General features: G+C 35.2%; 1 protein-coding gene across 1 annotated transcript in view; it reads right to left on the bottom strand.

Annotated features, from left to right (window-relative positions):
• Positions 1 to 20,291, bottom strand: part of LOC142348036 (oxysterol-binding protein-related protein 9-like) — a 101,592-nt gene that overhangs the window by 68,937 nt on the left and 12,364 nt on the right. The window contains exons 6-8 of the mRNA XM_075399203.1: positions 15,722 to 15,951; positions 5,303 to 5,363; positions 4,798 to 5,027 (exon numbers count right to left, since the gene is read on the bottom strand). Of these exons, the coding sequence (XP_075255318.1) occupies positions 4,798 to 5,027; positions 5,303 to 5,363; positions 15,722 to 15,951 (521 nt within the window). The remainder of the gene's footprint in view (positions 1 to 4,797; positions 5,028 to 5,302; positions 5,364 to 15,721; positions 15,952 to 20,291) is intronic.

Here is a 20,291-nt window from a genome sequence, read left to right as displayed (position 1 = left end):
TGAAATAAGCTCAAAATTAGTCACAGATTCCTGGTAAAGCCAAAATGGCAAATCAATACAGAAGATGAGATATAATGATATGTTTACCGGAAACATAAAACTGATCTAAATATCGTCAGTGGTCCTATCGGCTCCTTGTTGTGGCGGCGTGTCAATTAAATAATGATTTCAATTAATTTAGCACACAATTAGAATTTGAAGGCTTGAATTTACTCTCATAACGTGCATATATCTGAGCTAACCGACTTTCTTTAGCAATTAAAAGATAAAGTCTGTTGTTTGCATTCATTAGTTCTCAAATGAGGTTTAAATGCGTTTCACTCAAGGTGAGTTTTAATTTATATCAGATTTCATTCAACTTTTAATTTAAGTTCCGAAAGTTTTGTTTTTTATTGTGAGTGATAAGTTATATTGTTCAAACTCAGAAGCACATTGTTGCTATACATGAGTGAAACTCATAAAGACCCAGGTTTAGGTCCAGACCCAAATTGAGCTATGATCAGACTATGCAGACTGAAATGACCTCTGATCAGACTTTCCAGACCGAAGTTACCTCTGATCAGACCTTCCAGACCAAAATGATCTCTGATCAGACTTTCCAGACCAAAATGTCCTCTGATCAGACCGAACCCAGACCGCTGTCCAGACTATAGTGCGCTTATGATCAGACCCAAATTCAGACCATTGTCCAGACTATAAACAGACTATGATCAGACCATCTTCAGACCATGCTCCAGACTCAATTTCAGACCATTGCCCAGACCTTAATCAGACTATGATCAGACCGTCTTCAGACCATGCTCCAGACTCAATTTCAGACCATTGCCCAGACCTTAATCAGACTATGATCAGACTCAAGTGCGCTCAAAATAGTCTGATCAGAGAAAGACTTTAATTAAGAACAAATCTCTTAATTTTGCTATAATATATTCATTTCATAAAAACTGGTGTTTGCAGTATTAAAATCATCTAAGGAAAAGCCAATTCTGAGAATATTGCTAATGAAAACGAAACCTAACTGTTGAGAAAAAAATTATTTACCATACCCCTTAGTTCATATTTCTGACTCAATGGATGAAGTTAGACAGCTTTCCACAAGAAACATCGTGGTCTTCAGTTAATCAAAATTTCCTCTTGAGGGGACCGGCATTTGCTATCAGCTGGACTCCTTGTTTCTGATCAGAGTCATCGGACTTTAGATGAGTCTCTGATCGGAACGCTGCTTTATTGTTGCCTCTTGGCAGAGCCAACATCCCTCAATAAAAAACAAAAAAAATGAAAGAATAATGCACTCGAAATCAGACCTTCCAGACCGGATTGACCTCTGATCAGACCGAACCCAGACCATGGTCCAGACTATAAAGACTGTGATCAGACCTTTCAGACCGAATTGACCTCTGATCAGACCGAACCCAGACCATGGTCCAGACTATAAAGACTAAAGACTATGATCAGACCGTCCAGACCGAATTGACCTCTGATCAGACCGAAATCAGACCATGGTCCAGACTATTGTGCGCTCGAACCGCTTTCCAGACCCTGTAATTTTGGTCTGGGAACACAGGGGTGTGCGCTCGATTGGGTCTGATCATAGCTCAATTTGGGTCTGGACCAAAACCTGGGGACATAAAACCGAAGAAAAGAAAAACAGCCATTCTTCTTGCTTTATCTCATAATTATTTATATTGCAGAAAAATTTTACTCTACCTATCAAGACAACCATAAGGTATTAGTAGTTTATCAGCGTAACCAATGTCAGCAACCGCGCATAATAATAAATTCGGTTTTCAAATCTAAGGACATGTTATTGTTATTAATACAAACACATCACTTAAATTTGAGAGGACATCAGAAGAATTATATAGCCTAACATTAAGTCGTGGCATTTCTTGGTTCCAATTAATTGGAACTAATTTCTTTGTATCAATTTCCTTTAAAAACTAACTTTTTTTTCTAGAGAAATTTTTTTAGCGGTGATTCAGAACTTGTCTGTTGTATTCTGAATGTTTCTCAGTTGTAAAACACTCTGTTGTATTTTACTTTTCAACAAAATGGAAACGTATTGGCTTTGTTTTTTACTAAATTTGTTAGAAACTTAATTCGAATTTCTCTTGATAACGTGAAATAAAACCTGGGAAGTGACTTTTATTACTCCAAAGTTGTATAAAGATCAAAAACTGGGTAAACTAAAGTTGTGAAACTTTTTCAATCTACTATTCAGTTTAAGCGAGAAAACGGTGCTCGATCAACTTTATGTTTCCAGTGACTTTTTTCCACCAACCTCACTTGGACCTCTATTTTTTCTACCTTTGTGTTTTTATTAGAAAGGTGTGAAAATTGCTATATGAGTCTTAAAGGTAGATAACTGGAAGGTTTCAAATCTTAAAAGGGGTATAAATCTTAAAAGACTATAAAGACTAAAGACTATGATCAGACCGTCCAGACCGAATTGACCTCTGATCAGACCGAAATCAGACCATGGTCCAGACTATTGTGCGCTCGAACCGCTTTCCAGACCCTGTAATTTTGGTCTGGGAACACAGGGGTGTGCGCTCGATTGGGTCTGATCATAGCTCAATTTGGGTCTGGACCAAAACCTGGGGACATAAAACCGAAGAAAAGAAAAACAGCCATTCTTCTTGCTTTATCTCATAATTATTTATATTGCAGAAAAATTTTACTCTACCTATCAAGACAACCATAAGGTATTAGTAGTTTATCAGCGTAACCAATGTCAGCAACCGCGCATAATAATAAATTCGGTTTTCAAATCTAAGGACATGTTATTGTTATTAATACAAACACATCACTTAAATTTGAGAGGACATCAGAAGAATTATATAGCCTAACATTAAGTCGTGGCATTTCTTGGTTCCAATTAATTGGAACTAATTTCTTTGTATCAATTTCCTTTAAAAACTAACTTTTTTTTCTAGAGAAATTTTTTTAGCGGTGATTCAGAACTTGTCTGTTGTATTCTGAATGTTTCTCAGTTGTAAAACACTCTGTTGTATTTTACTTTTCAACAAAATGGAAACGTATTGGCTTTGTTTTTTACTAAATTTGTTAGAAACTTAATTCGAATTTCTCTTGATAACGTGAAATAAAACCTGGGAAGTGACTTTTATTACTCCAAAGTTGTATAAAGATCAAAAACTGGGTAAACTAAAGTTGTGAAACTTTTTCAATCTACTATTCAGTTTAAGCGAGAAAACGGTGCTCGATCAACTTTATGTTTCCAGTGACTTTTTTCCACCAACCTCACTTGGACCTCTATTTTTTCTACCTTTGTGTTTTTATTAGAAAGGTGTGAAAATTGCTATATGAGTCTTAAAGGTAGATAACTGGAAGGTTTCAAATCTTAAAAGGGGTAAATTTGTTGTTATAATTACTGATACTGTTTGTTTTCATTAGTTTCCTAAGGTGTCAGGACAATTTACCCAATGCCAAAATACGCAATGCCATTATGCCCAAGGTACTTTGAAATTTTCGTTCAATAATCCGAAAACCAATTAGCAGTTGCTATTACCCGTATGTTTTAACACACTTAATGATCATGGCCATGCCTCAGTGGCCCGTGGGACTTGATATGAAACTATCACAACCGAACAAGTGATTAAATTATCCGCTTGTTAAATCATACGTGTAAGAGCTATTTTCTGCTAATTAGTATTCGGATTATGGAACGAAAATATCAATGTGAATTGGGTATAATGGCATTGGGTATTTTGACATTGGGTATAATGCCATTGGGTATGATGGCATTGGGTAAATTGTCATGTTACCGTTTCCTAATAATGCATATATGAGTTTCAAAGTAAAGTTCAGTCTATTGCTATAAGCTGTATGCCCATTAATCGGGGGGGGGGGGGCAGAGTTGATCCGTATAATTATTGCACCCTCCAAGATAACTGCCAAATTCATATGTTTCACATCTAACAATCAAAAGAACCTCTGTGATCGGCACTGGGAATTCCGGTAAGCACTCCTCTAGTATTCTACGGAAACAGGGGTTCAGTATGAGCAGATTAGCTGATTCAGTACGCGAGTCGTCTCTTGTGACGTCATCTTTTCACTTAACTGGACAACTTAAAATCTTACAGCTCGGGAATGGAAAATTGCTCAAAATCTCTACCTTTATAAACATAACCGACTAAAGTCGGAAGAATTGCTCTCGGACGACTAGTGAGAGCTGGAATCTAGTGTATTTATAAACAATAATTCCATAAAAAGTCCCCTGTATCCACAATTATCGATTACGAAAACAGTGTTCAAATTACCACAAATCGATTTTACTTATGGGTTGCAAAAGAATTGGTTTCTATGTTGGTTCTTCGTAATCAATTTTTAATTAAGTTCGACAAATCAATTTTTGACTAGCAAAAGCTGTTTGTTGTTACTGTTGTCCATAAAGAACAGGAATGAGCTCCTGCAAAATGTTAATTTTAATTGATTTTAATCTCACTGCCATTTTAAAAACCAACTAGTTTTAGCTAGCCCAATTGGGATTCTTGAGCGCACGTTGAACGCACAAAAAGTTCTGAAAGCACGAAAGTCTAGGCATAGCACTTTCCGTCTGGGAGGGTCTGGACATACCGACTTTTGGTCTGGCACCTCAACCTGGGAAGTAAAAGATAAACAATTTAGTTTTATCGGAATTGAGCTTATTAGAACCAGAACCGGGTCCAGGCATGTTACCGTTGCACCAAAGCTCAACTTAGGCCACAACTTTGTTAGTGTTACATGCCATAAGCTGGGTTATTACACTCAATTATAGCAGTCGCATTAGTGACAAACCTGAATAACAGAGTTTGAATTCTCCCCCTCCCCGCCTGTATCGACCTGTGCCCCTTCTGCATTGGGTCTAGGTGACGAAGGCTCCCCGTCCGAAGTGGATTCCTCTCCTTGTTTGCCCTCTCCTGATTGACTGGCATAGTAGTTGGGGTCATCCTGCTGTGACTTGGCATCGAACCACTCCGTCTGCGTATCCGACCATGTCTGCATTCGAACCAGTTTCGGAGTCTTCCCTACAAATGTGCAAATGAGATTGACAAAGTTTGCTCGTGATCTCTTTCTGCAAAAAGCAGCCTAACTTTTGATATCGATACTTTTTGACCAATTACACATCTTTTGGCGATAGCATAAGCTTTGTGGTAGTTTAAGCAATCTCTGTTGTTGCTGTCTATCTCACTATTTCTTATTTTTAACCCATTCAGTTCTTTCATCAGCTGTAAGACACTTAAAAGTTTGATGCAATTTGAATCTTACGAAAGGCCCTTTATAAGCTTGACCCTTTATGAACCAGGAAATATCTCATCTCTGTTTGCATCCGGTACGTAAGCACTTTCCATCGCATCACCGCGCTTCTCATAGATACTTTTTTAAGTTGTTTGAAAACACAGATTTTAGGCCCAAAGTTAGACATCAACTGAATAATGAAATTTTGCAGCTTATTTTGGCATTGTTTAACCATAAAAGAATCATAACTTATATGCTCTTCATAAATATAGTCGTTGGTACTCCTCACTTGGAATTTAAAGATCATAGTCACCCAGGAAGGTTTTGTTTAATTGTGTGACGCAATGGAACGTTTTGCAACACTGGTACAATGAATTAGTCACCTAATAATGAACAAATTTTGTAATTAAAATTTTCTTATTTGTAATTTGTATAATGGTTGGCCGAAAAAAGTTAAACTTTCCACTATAAGCTAAAGCAACAATAGTTCTTGTTGTAAAGCTGTTAGAACACTTCGAACAATCGAGATATTTCTATTAAAACCTTTTAAAATGGCCGGCTTGTAAATTTTTAACTGAGCCAAACGCTGTCCTCTACGTTATTTTTGTCTACTAACGTCCTGCCTCTTAAATCATAATATTGTCTGTCATAATTGTTCCGACCCCCACTTTAGTGGGGAGGGAGGAACTATATACTCAAATGGGTTTTTTTTTGTTCAGTCAATTTTGGCCGATCTATATAATCATCGTAGAGAGTTGTGAGTGGTATCATTAGAAAGCCAGTTCAGCGTAGAATATGGAATAAAAAAGATTTTTTCAATTTTAGAATTTTATAGGGAGTTATCGAGGTTTAAATTTTTGTGAATAATTGTTGTTTTTATTCACATTTTCAGTATTTTCGACCAAACTTGCTCAAAAATGTTAAATTTATAAACTGTATTGTTATTTCATCCCTAAAGATAAAAGAGGGTTGCTGAGTTGTTCGATCCGAGTTTTTTTTATTTAGAATTTATGCTAAATTTTTCAAAAACCTTATCGAGAAAGACTTTTTTCGAGAAAAATGGGACCACATTTGCTTTTTTTTGGCTCACTTGCTTTAAATTTGCTGAAAGTAGACACATTAAAGCTGCGGTCGAACTCTCTTAAGGTCCGGAAAGAGCTAATTATAATCTTGCTGGCTTTAAAGACTCTTCTGGATTATAATTTTGCAAGTCTTTTGCAAATTTAAACTCGTTAATTACAAAAAAAGCATTATTTATTTTTTGACAAACAGAAAAATTTGTTTTAAAACTGATCTATTTTGCAATCATTTGAACAATTGACTGTTTTGATAGACGCAGCAATATCTGCGTTAATTTTGATCTCACCGTGGATCCTTACAATGAAAAAATTTTTTAGATTTAAATGTAAATGGGGCGCGAACTTTTTTCAAAAAATTTCCGCTATGTAAAGTTTTTTATGTAAATTGCTGACAAGAATCTCAAATCAGGGCTCAATTAATGACAGATACTATTTACAAGAAAAATGTTCAACGAAATTATAATATGGCTTCAGAGTAAAGCTCGTGGTTTTTATGGCCTTGACCAAGTGTTTTCGTAAAATTTTATAACATATGCTATACTTTTTGTAGCCCAACGACTTGGTGTCCCCAATCAAAGACGCATTTAGCTTTTTAGGAAGTATAGATGGAACTACAAAACTCGTTCAGTTGTTATCTTTTGTGTGTTATGACTTTGAATATATTTGTTTTAAGAAAATATCGGTGAATTTTTGAACTTTGCCACTATTTTATCTTTTTTCTCTCAACTTTGCGCGCAGCCTCAGTAAAAACAGACAGAAACCAATTTCGTGTCAGTAATAAATTACCGTTGGAATTGTTTTTATAATCAACTAATGTTTTGCTGGTTTTGATACCACGCGTGTTTAAATAATTTTATTTTCGTTTTCAATTTTGAGCATAATTGCATTTTTTATTAGTCCATTTTGTTTCCTTCTCGAATTATCACATTGTTGGCAAATCCAATTGAAGAAAAACATAGAAGAAAAATTGAACAGTGTTGGAAAAATGCGTATCTGTATATGTTAATTGTTTTTGTTGAATAGTTTATGCATTTTAGGCTGAGACAAAATTATCTCGCAAATTTTTGTGGATTTTTTTGTAGTTTCTTCCATTTTTGTTTTTCCTTTTGTTGTTATCTGCCACTTACTTGATAAACATAAATATCAATTGCTTCCCCAGGACGTATAACTGCAGCTAGATAAAGGTTTCAATTTATAGCTGTTTGTTTTAATGACCTTCAAGTTAAATTTTTGAAACAGATTATTTTTCAACTTTCTCTCTTTGTTTTCAGTTTTTTCATCATGTAACTCAAACCCACTAATTAGAAGTCTCAATTTGATAATTCAACCACTTGTTATACAACATTGCGTTTTTTTATACGTTGTGACTGATTGCTTCGACCATATTTTTTCAAAAAAATTTTTTGAGATTTCTATACTGCTCAACTTTCGGGTTTCTTTTTCTTGTCGTGTCTAAGTTGTCTCTTTTAAGGGAAATCTCGTTGATGTTTGGATGAGAAAAAAAGGATGATTAACAGTTCTTGCAGGTAGCATCTTATAAGTATAGTGCCTTGAAAATTGTGATGTCATAAAATTGTTTGAAGTTTTGGCTTCTTTGTGTTTTTGTTATGTATTTGCTAATTTGTGGGTTCGTGACGTGGTCTCGTTTTTAACAGGCCCAACTGGCTTCCTGAGGTGTTGCAATTATATAATTCGCTTTGTGTTGAAATCTTAAATCTGTTCTGACTTTTGGAAATATTTGTTTCCAAAACGTTTTTGGGTTTTTGAGCTTCGTCAATGTGTAGCTCAGTCTCTGAAAACACAGGTCACAACTCGTTTGCAGTGAGCTTTAAATTAGACCTTATAACGATTTTAGCTGCAAACTTTTGTTCTCGGCTTTTTACTACTTTTTCTACGAGACTTCATAAAATAATTGAGATTTTTATACATTTGTACATTTTAGAAAATTTTTTTTTGGTTTTTAACAAAAATCGTTAGTCCCACTGACTTTAATATTTTGCGCGATTGAAGATTAGATTGTGGCTTGTCTCAATTGCTTCCTATGGAGATATAAATAAAATTTTCACTGATTTCAAGTGATATCTAATGACATAAATAACTGTAAAATTAATTGTTTTCAAAAACAGAAACGTATTTTTTAACTTAGCACCTCTTCGCTATTTTTTCACTTTTGTGTCGACATGTTAATCAGTCGCATTGAGAACCGGTCCCATATATTTTCTAATGTAGTATAGGTTAAACTGTTTTGTTTAGGTTTTATCTGATGCGAGTTTGATTTTAGTATGTTTTTTTATTGTAGATATCGAGTTGTTGTCGTAATTAATGTTTGTGTTTGGATTTTTTATGGTCCTTTTTAGTAATTTTATTATCAAAAACTTTCATCCGCCCTCTAGAGTGGCATTATTGTATTCCATTGGTTGTTTTTTTGAACGACATGTATGTTTTTGATCTCTTCATCACTTGGTAGCCAATTAAGTTAAGAATGTGGATGAGCGGGGTCGGAACATGGTGTGCGTATGCACATTACCGAGCCGCTTTGTTTGTTTTCACTGTCAACTGCTAATTTTCACAAAAATAAAAACTTGAAAGAGGAATTCATAAAATATCAGTTACACGTCAGAGATACTCAAAACTTTATCTTGAGATGAAAACGTACGTATTTTTTTAAAAATTTCGCTCTTCGTCTTCTGATTTGGTACATTATTACCCTCATCTAAGCCTTGATATCGTTAATTGCTCTCTAACGAATTTTGAAGCAATTATTGTAAACCTGTATGTTTTCTAAATAGTGTTCTTTGTACGTTTACTCTAGAACGTTCTTTGATTCTCGACGTTTCTAGAGAACTTAACCCTTTAATGTGGCCCAGAAAAAATTTGCTTGTTTTATGGGCCCACAAATAAAATTGTATTTTGGCACAGAAAAGTATTTTGACGCATGAAAAACGACAATGTAATACTGACTCAATGAAAGAATTTCTGGCGGGTTTTCTACCAACAGGCGTACCAGTAGTAACAGAATCTGCCATATGTTCGTAGGGGTGGGGGTTCGGACCCCCCCCCTACAAGACTTTTTACCACCGAAAAACTGATTTTTAAAAACTTCGTTTTGTGAAACAAAGTTTTTTGGCTAAGTTTCGCCAGCCTGTGAGAAGTTCTTGGGTTAAGCAGTCTGGCGAAACTTATCCAAAAAACTTTGTTTCACAAAGAGAAAATCAGTTTTTCGGTGATAAAAAGTCTTGTAGGGGGTGGGGTCCGAACCCCGCCCCAACAAGCAAATGGCAGATTTCCGCTGTTGCAAGGTTCGCTGTATATAAAATAAGGTGTTACTTACGTTCTAGACTCTCACTAAATGCTTTTGGTGAAAACTTAACAAATCCAATATAAGACATCAGAAGCCTAAAATTTTCAAAAATTTCAAAATTTTTTTCGAAATTTTTTCGAAGATTTTCGAAGTCCTAAAATGGTCTGAAATGGACTTTGCGCTATGACAGAGAACTCAAAAGTGATCTTTTGTTCACTTTAAAAATTTTTCAGATGAAGTCTACAATAAGATTTTCTTGAAAAGTCAATTTGTTGACTTGAAAATTTTCATACCTAAAACAGCAACTTTTGTTCATTTATTTATTTCTCTGTTTGAGAATCAGCATGACAACAATTGCGACCATAGATTTAAGGAACATTCATGAAATTTATGAACAAATAACAAATAAAAGTTGACTATCCGGATTATAGTGAACGGTTTGTATACTTTTTGGCAGCATGTCTTTATCTGGACCCAGACATTAACTTGGAAATAGTTCTCAAGTTGAGACCATATGGTGGCCTTATTGGTATAGACAACTCTTCGTTAGACACATACCTTGAATCATATAAATTCCTTCGATTACATGCAATACTTCATGACGCGTCGGGGTTTATTGCAGAGCATAGTCAGAAAGGCCCTGGATATTCATACGTTTTACCTTGTCCAATCACAAACGCTTATATTGGTCACATGACAGGCTTACTGTTTTGTCTGTTCGTGAAAACTTTTAAACGGAACTTGTTTAATTTGCTGGAATGTTGACTCCTGAAGTTGTCGTTTTAGATTTTGAAGGTTTTCGCCATAAAAAATCCGGTTTTATAATTAAGGAGTTATCGATTTGCTCAAACAACTATTCAGACACAATCTTATTCCTACCACCAGTTTCATACAACTCACTATCCGCCAGTGAGCGAAAATCTCATCAGTGGGTCAGCAAATTTTTACACGATTTGTCGTGGAATAGTGGCAATTATCCTTACTGGTTTTTTTCTCAAATTTTTATTGCAATTAAACTTCGATTTCCTTCAGGAAAGTTTTATCCTAAAGGGAAAGAGAAAACAAAATCACTGCAAACCTTTTTACAAAAAGAAGTGATAGATTTGTATACCCTTTTATGCCCTAAAGTTGAGGAAATTGTTACCCCAATTAAACAATTTACTTGTGCTCTACACTCTCTTTACTTGCCTGAGAAACAAAAGAAAAGACATTGCGCTAAAAGAAAAGCACAGTTATATTTCTATTGGCTAACATTGCCCGCCAATGAACCGTCGAGTGGAGAAAGTAGCTCCTTCAGTTCTTCAAGTGAATTTATCTCCAAGTTTGACAGTATGCAGTTGCATAGCGAATGATAATCAAATAACTCTGTCTTTGGTGAGAGAGGAAAAATAGAATCACGGGGGCAATCTATTCTGAGGAAACAACAAATTCTTTGCAACCTAGCTGAGATTGAGACGCTGAAAAAATATCTTTCCTTGCTTGAATACTTTCAAATGTACCATGTCTCTACAAGAGAAAATGAAAAGACTGAAAGTAACCCCTTTACCTATGCACAAGTCGCCAACCCCAGTTCAAGTGAGCCTGGACGACGAAAGTCTCCCTGAAGAAATCAAAGAAGTAGTCAGAGAAGGCAACATGTAGTCAATTGTCTACTATGCGATTGGCGGTGGTATGCAGGCGAACTACAAAGTGACATTCAAAAAGGAAGAAAAAGACTCTAGATATACTACTTATGACTTTTTTATGATTGAGAGAGTGACTAACAAAAAAACGAGCTAACGTTAAATTTGAACAAAAATAAATTCATTTTTAATGAAAACTTCTTTTCAAATGAGTAATAAAGAAGATGAGATAGATTCCGATGGTGGAGTGGGTTTGAATGACCTAGTTTTCAATGAAGAAAATCAAGAGAGACGGTCCTGGAATTTATGTATCTCTAGACTACCACGATCAGAAGTAGTGTATTTTACTCAAATCATAATAATATTGTTTCTTATTGGTGTGTATTTGATCAAACTTGTGTGTTTTCATCTTGATTGTGAAGAGTCAACATTTTGGTTTTCATTGCTTTCATGCACTGTTGGCTACGCACTTCCTAATCCGAAGCTATGAACAAGATAATTTCAACAAGCTATAGACTATTCATGGCTGTTTGTGGGCCGTCATGCTGTGGTAAAACTGAGCTCATCTTCCAAATGTTACTGAGAGACACATTTTACCCAAAATTCAAATCAATTTATTACTTCTATCAACATGAGCAACCAAAATTTAGCTCTATAGAGCGTAACTTGAACATTTTTTTTCACAAAGTTTTCTGGATTTGAATTCATTTCTCAGCTGGAAAACTGGCTGATTCTTTTTGACGATTCCTGTGAGGAAATTTTCAATGACAAAGAGTTTTCTAAACTTGCAACTGCTGGAAGTCATAGAAATATTAGCGTCATTTACGTTAAGCATAACTTATTCCAACAGAGTAAATTGTCAAGAACAATTGATCTGAACACAACCCACATCATTTCGTTCAAATCACCTAGAGACATAAAGCAGATTACCTATATTGGCAAACAGTTAAACAACACAAGTTTTTTAAAAGAAAGCTACGAATTAGCAACAAAATTACCCTTTGGACACTTACTCATCGACTTGGATCCGAAAACTTCAGACACTTTGCGTTATTGTTCAAATATTGTACAACCAGGTCCAACAATTTTTTATCTACCTTCCTCCAAAGCATTTATAACTAACTTGACAGATGAGAGAGAAAGAGTTATGTATGCTAAAGCAAATGCTCGAGCTGTCTGAGAGTAATTTCAGAAAATTCGTCAAAGAAGCACCAAATAGTTTTATAAACTTTCTATGTGAGTATTTACTCAATGTAATCAATGGCAATGTTCCAGTCAAACAGCAGTTTCTTAAAAATCAAGAGGATTCATTTCAGCAGTTACTATCAAAGGAAAAAGTCTGAAGAAAAAGCGATTTATTTTAGCGAAAAAATCAGAACTTATCGAGGCAATAGGATTCCCGTGCTATCTTTACTTGAAAGTCAAACAATGCATGCAGAAGAATTTGTTTTGATCCCCAAGAGAATGTTCATATCAAAAAATCCAACCAAGAAAGAAATTTTCGATAATCCAATATATCAACAAAAAGCCACTCAGTTATCACTCCTACAAAGATCTAATCCAAATTTTGAGCAAAGCAGTGGAAAAAAATTAAAAGATGCTGACACAAGCACTGATAGATTGGTCACGAGAACGAAGAGTACCGGTGATGGAACAAGTGATCCAGATGATGTAAAATCAGAATTATTTGTTAGTGATGACAGTGAAATCGAACCCGTAGTGAAAAAACGGAAGGATTCAGCGTTTGACTCCTTAATGCTAGAACTGAAATTAATGGATGGAAATAAAACAAAAAGAGCTGCTATTATCCTGAAAAAATTTTTGATACCAGTACTGTTTCTATTAGTGAAGAGAATAACGTCCTCCATATTGAAGATGAACCTCAAGGAGTGAAGGGGACAAATTTCTTGCACAATTTACAAAAACCTACCAAAAAAATTGACGTGCAAAAGTATTCAAAAATATTGAGTGAACTTGATATAGCAGCCCATTTGGTTTACAATACTCATGCAAAAAAAGTTCTCGATGAGTTTTACAGCGAAGAAGAGGAAGAGCAACCAACTCGAAAACAAAAGAAACAGCAGCAGCAACAAAAACAACCAAGAGGAAGATCTGAAACAAAAGAGGAAAGCCAAAAGTCGACGAGAGCAAAAAAAGACAGACGAAGACACGAGTAGAAAAGACTGGGCTTTCTATAGATGATGTGAAGAAACTTGACAACCTCTATTTAAAAGGACCTGCGTCATTTGGAAACGGAATAAGACTTCAAAATTTGAGTAAATTATCGTTGAAAAAAATAAAAATGTATTTGGAAACGAAAGCATCTTTCAGCAAATATTGTTCACTTCGCCTCAGATTTCCAAGGCTTAAAGTAATTGTTAACGACCTAAATGAGATCTGGTCCGTAGATCTAGCATTTGTTGATAAACTTGCAAAGTACAACCGTGGTGTAAAATACCTTCTTGTTGCAGTTGACAGTCTCTCAAGATATCTCAGGGTTGAACCACTAAAAACAAAATATGCTACAGAAACTGCAGTGGCTTTCAAAAAGATGATCAAACATAAGCAACCTAAAAAAGTTTGGGTCGATGATGGCACAGAGTTCCTCGGTGCTTTCAAAGACCTTTGCAACAAACGCGGAATTCATTTATACAGTACGTTCAGTGAGAAAAAGTCTGCTTTTGCTGAAAGAAATATACGTTCCCTCAAAAATATAATATACAGATACTTAGACGAAAAGTGGACCTATTCATATCTAGATAAACTGGATTCATTTGTTAAAACTATCAATTCTAGAGTTAATCGAACAATCAAAATTGCTCCAAACAAAGTCACAAAAAAGACGTTCCGCGGCTTGTATCGTTGATTGCGAATACAATGTTTTCTGAAAAACCAAAATTTTTTGTTGGTGATCTTGTACGAATACTGAAAAAAGAGGAGACGTTTGGAAAAGGTTACAAACAGTCTTTTACAGACGAGATTTTTGAGATTTCGTCCATCCCAACATTGAACCCTCCAACGTACTTTCTTATTGATACCGATAAAGAAATTATTCAGGGTAAATTCTGTCAACCCGAACTCCAATTAGAACGAGAATCTCCTTTGCAAAATGGCAAGTAAACGTTTTGAAGATGAATTTACGGTAGATGTAATCTCAACCGCTTCGATGGCGATCTTTGATCAAATCACATTGGCTTCATTCAGAAACTTTTTCAATGATGAAATACAACTGTCGAGAGACTGGAGAGTAGCTTTGAGTGAAATTATTTTTCCAACAAAAATAGAACACATCACAAACGGGGTCCTAACTTCTTACAGTTTGGGTGGTTTAGAAGATCACCAACGGAATAGCTCTGGAGCCAATGTCATATCACGTCCATACAACGGTGAGCGATTAGCTTTCATGCCAGGAACTTTTGATACTGTGCCACAGTTGTTAGCTACCATTAAAAGAATGGTCTGAGTTTGGGTCTGATCATAAGCGCACTATAGTCTGGACAGTGGTCTGTGTTCGGTCTGATCAGAGGAGATTTTGGTCTGGAAAGTCTGATCAGAGATCATTTTGGTCTGGATGGTCTGATCAGAGGTAACTTCGGTCTGGAAAGTCTGATCAGAGGTCATTTCACTCTGCATAGTCTGATCATAGCTCAATTTGGGTCTGGACATAAACATGGGTAGTATTCTAAGGAAACAGGGGTTCAGTATGAGCAGACTAGCTGATTCAGTACGCGAGTCGTCTCTGGTGACGTCATCTTTTCACGTAACTGGACAACTTAAAATCTTACAGCTCGGGAATGGAAAATTGCTCAAAATCTCTACCTTTATAAACATAACCGACTAAAGTCGGAAGAATTGCTCTCGAACGACTAGTGAGAGCTGGAATCTAGTGTTTTTATAAGGAATAATTCCATAAAAAGTCCCCTGTATCCACAATTATCGATTAAGAAAACAGTGTTCAAATTACCACAAATCGACTTTACTTATGGGTTTCAAAAGAATTGGGTTCTATGTTGGTTCTTCGTAATCAATTTTTAATTAAGTTCGACAAATCAATTTTTGACTAGCAAAAGCTGTTTGTTGTTACTGTTGTCCATAAAGAACAGGATTGAGCTCCTTCAAAAGGTTAATTTTAATTGATTTTAATCTCACTGCCATTTTAAAAACCAACTAGTTTTAGCTAGCCCAATTGGGATTCTTGAGCGCACGTTGAACGCACAAAAAGTTCTGAAAGCACGAAAGTCTAGGCATAGCACTTTCCGTCTGGGAGGGTCTGGACATACCGACTTTTGGTCTGGCACCTCAACCTGGGAAGTAAAAGATAAACAATTTAGTTTTATCGGAATTGAGCTTATTAGAACCAGAACCGGGTCCAGGCATGTTACCGTTGCACCAAAGCTCAACTTAGGCCACAACTTTGTTAGTGTTACATGCCATAAGCTGGGTTATTACACTCAATTATAGCAGTCGCATTAGTGACAAACCTGAATAACAGAGTTTGAATTCTCCCCCTCCCCGCCTGTATCGACCTGTGCCCCTTCTGCATTGGGTCTAGGTGACGAAGGCTCCCCGTCCGAAGTGGATTCCTCTCCTTGTTTGCCCTCTCCTGATTGACTGGCATAGTAGTTGGGGTCATCCTGCTGTGACTTGGCATCGAACCACTCCGTCTGCGTATCCGACCATGTCTGCATTCGAACCAGTTTCGGAGTCTTCCCTACAAATGTGCAAATGAGATTGACAAAGTTTGCTCGTGATCTCTTTCTGCAAAAAGCAGCCTAACTTTTGATATCGATACTTTTTGACCAATTACACATCTTTTGGCGATAGCATAAGCTTTGTGGTAGTTTAAGCAATCTCTGTTGTTGCTGTCTATCTCACTATTTCTTATTTTTAACCCATTCAGTTCTTTCATCAGCTGTAAGACACTTAAAAGTTTGATGCAATTTGAATCTTACGAAAGGCCCTTTATAAGCTTGACCCTTTATGAACCAGGAAATATCTCATCTCTGTTTGCATCCGGTACGTAAGCACTTTCCATCGCATCACCGCGCTTCTCATAGATACTTTTTAAGTTGTTTGAAAACACAGATTTTAGGCCCAAAGTTAGACATCAACTGAATAATGAATTTTTGCAGCTTGTTTTGGCATTGTTTAACCATAAGAGAATCATAACTTATATGCTCTTCATAAATATAATCGTTGGTACTCCTCACTTGGAATTTAAAGATCATAGTCACCCAGGAAGGTTTTGTTTAATTGTGTGACGCAATGGAACGTTTTGCAACACTGGTACAAGGAATTAGTCGCCTAATAATGAACAAATTTTGTAATTAAAATTTTCTTATTTGTAATTTGTATAATGGTTGGCCGAAAAAAGTTAAACTTTCCACTATAAGCTAAAGCAACAATAGTTCTTGTTGTAAAGCTGTTAGAACACTTCGAACAATCGAGATATTTCTATTAAAACCTTTTAAAATGGCCGGCTTGTAAATTTTTAACTGAGCCAAACGCTGTCCTCTACGTTATTTTTGTCTACTAACGTCCTGCCTCTTAAATCATAATATTGTCTGTCATAATTGTTCCGACCCCCACTTTAGTGGGGAGGGAGGAACTATATACTCAAATGGGTTTTTTTTTGTTCAGTCAATTTTGGCCGATCTATATAATCATCGTAGAGAGTTGTGAGTGGTATCATTAGAAAGCCAGTTCAGCGTAGAATATGGAATAAAAAAGATTTTTTCAATTTTAGAATTTTATAGGGAGTTATCGAGGTTTAAATTTTTGTGAATAATTGTTGTTTTTATTCACATTTTTAGTATTTTCGACCAAATTTGCTTAAAAATGTTAAATTTATAAACTGTAATGTTATTTCATCCCTTAAGATAAAAGAGGGTTGCTGAGTTGTTCGATCCGAGTTTTTTTCATTTAGAATTTATGCTAAATTTTTCAAAAACCTTATCGAGAAAGACATTTTCGAGAAAAATGGGACCACATTTGCTTTTTTTTAGCTCACTTGCTTTAAATTTGCTGAAAGTAGACACCTTAAAGCTGCGGTCGAACTCTCTTAAGGTCCGGAAAGAGCTAATTATAATCTTGCTGGCTTTAAGACTCTTCTGGATTATAATTTTGCAAGTCTTTTGCAAATTTAAGCTCGTTAATTACAAAAAAAGCATTATTTATTTTTTGACAAACAGAAAAATTTGTTTTAAAACTGATCTATTTTGCAATCATTTGAACAATTGACTGTTTTGATAGACGCAGCAATATCTGCGTTAATTTTGATCTCACCGTGGATCCTTACAATGAAAAAATTTTTTAGATTTAAATGTAAATGGGGCGCGAACTTTTTTCAAAAAATTTCCGCTATGTAAAGTTTTTTATGTAAATTGCTGACAAGAATCTCAAATCAGGGCTCAATTAATGACAGATACTATTTACAAGAAAAATGTTCAACGAAATTATAATATGGCTTCAGAGTAAAGCTCGTGGTTTTTATGGCCTTGACCAAGTGTTTTCGTAAAATTTTATAACATATGCTATACTTTTTGTAGCCCAACGACTTGGTGTCCCCAATCAAAGACGCATTTAGTTTTTTAGGAAGTATAGATGGAACTACAAAACTCATTCAGTTGTTATCTTTTGTGTGTTATGACTTTGAATATATTTGTTTTAAGAAAATATCGGTGAATTTTTGAACTTTGCCACTATTTTATCTTTTTTCTCTCAACTTTGCGCGCAGCCTCAGTAAAAACAGACAGAAACCAATTTCGTGTCATTAATAAATTACCGTTGGAATTGTTTTTATAATCAACTAATGTTTTGCTGGTTTTGATACCACGCGTGTTTAAATAATTTTATTTTCGTTTTCAATTTTGAGCATAATTGCATTTTTTATTAGTCCATTTTGTTTCCTTCTTGAATTATCACATTGTTGGCAAATCCAATTGAAGAAAACATAGAAGAAAGATTGAACAGTGTTGGAAAAATGCGTATCTGTATATGTTAATTGTTTTTGTTGAATAGTTTATGCATTTTAGGCTGAGACAAAATTATCTCGCAAATTTTTGTGGATTTTTTTGTAGTTTCTTCCATTTTTGTTTTTCCTTTTGTTGTTATCTGCCACTTACTTGATAAACATAAATATCAATTGCTTCCCCAGGACGTATAACTGCAGCTAGATAAAGGTTTCAATTTATAGCTGTTTGTTTTAATGACCTTCAAGTTAAATTTTTAAAACAGATTATTTTTCAACTTTCTCTCTTTGTTTTCAGTTTTTTCATCATGTAACTCAAACCCACTAATTAGAAGTCTCAATTTGATAATTCAACCACTTGTTATACAACATTGCGTTTTTTTATACGTTGTGACTGATTGCTTCGACCATATTTTTTCAAAAAAAAGTTTTTGAGATTTCTATACTGCTCAACTTTCGGGTTTCTTTTTCTTGTCGTGTCTAAGTTGTCTCTTTTAAGGGAAATCTCGTTGATGTTTGGATGAGAAAAAAAGGATGATTAACAGTTCTTGCAGGTAGCATCTTATAAGTATAGTGCCTTGAAAATTGTGATGTCATAAAATTGTTTGAAGTTTTGGCTTCTTTGTGTTTTTGTTATGTATTTGGTAATTTGTGGGTTCGTGACGTGGTCTCGTTTTTAACAGGCCCAACTGGCTTCCTGAGGTGTTGCAATTATATAATTCGCTTTGTGTTGAAATCTTAAATCTGTTCTGACTTTTGGAAATATTTGTTTCCAAAACGTTTTTGGGTTTTTGAGCTTCGTCAATGTGTAGCTCAGTCTCTGAAAACACAGGTCACAACTCGTTTGCAGTGAGCTTTAAATTAGACCTTATAACGATTTTAGCTGCAAACTTTTGTTCTCGGCTTTTTACTACTTTTTCTACGAGACTTCATAAAATAATTGAGATTTTTATACATTTGTACATTTTAGAAAATTTTTTTTGGTTTTTAACAAAAATCGTTAGTCCCACTGGCTTTAATATTTTGCGCGATTGAAGATTAGATTGTGGCTTGTCTCAATTGCTTCCTATGGAGATATAAATAAAATTTTCACTGATTTCAAGTGATATCTAATGACATAAATAACTGTAAAATTAATTGTTTTCGAAAACAGAAACGTATTTTTTAACTTAGCACCTCTTCGCTATTTTTTAACTTTTGTGTCGACATGTTAATCAGTCGCATTGAGAACCGGTCCCATATATTTTCTAATGTAGTATAGGTTAAACTGTTTTGTTTAGGTTTTATCTGATGCGAGTTTGATTTTAGTATGTTTTTTTTATTGTAGATATCGAGTTGTTGTCGTAATTAATGTTTGTGTTTGGATTTTTTATGGTCCTTTTTAGTAATTTTATTATCAAAAACTTTCATCCGCCCTCTAGCGTGGCATTATTGTATTCCATTGGTTGTTTTTTTGAACGACATGTATGTTTTTGATCTCTTCATCACTTGGTAGCCAATTAAGTTAAGAATGTGGATGAGCGGGGTCGGAACATGGTGTGCGTACGCACATTACCGAACCGCCTTGTTTGTTTTCACTGTCAACTGCTAATTTTCACAAAAATAAAAACTTGAAAGAGAAATTCATAAAATATCAGTTACACGTCAGAGATACTCAAAACTTTATCTTGAGATGAAAACGTACGTATTTTTTTTTAAAATTTCGCTCTTCGTCTTCTGATTTGGTACATTATTACCCTCATCTAAGCTTTGATATCGTTAATTGCTCTCTAACGAATTTTGAAGCAATTATTGTAAACCTGTATGTTTTCTAAATAGTGTTCTTTGTACGTTTACTCTAGAACGTTCTTTGATTCTCGACGTTTCTAGAGAACTTAACCCTTTAATGTGGCCCAGAAAAAATTTGCTTGTTTTATGGGCCCACAAATAAAATTGTATTTTGGCACAGAAATGTAATTTGACGCATGAAAAACGACAATGTAATACTGACTCAATGAAAGAATTTCTGGCGGGTTTTCTACCAACAGGCGTACCAGTAGTAACAGAATCTGCCATATGTTCGTAGGGGTGGGGGTTCGGAC

The sequence above is a fragment of the Convolutriloba macropyga genome, chromosome 10 (genome assembly GCF_964194025.1).
Source record: "Convolutriloba macropyga chromosome 10, txConMacr16.3, whole genome shotgun sequence".
NCBI lineage: Eukaryota > Metazoa > Xenacoelomorpha > Acoela > Convolutidae > Convolutriloba > Convolutriloba macropyga.
This window is presented reverse-complemented; position numbering and strand designations above follow the sequence as displayed.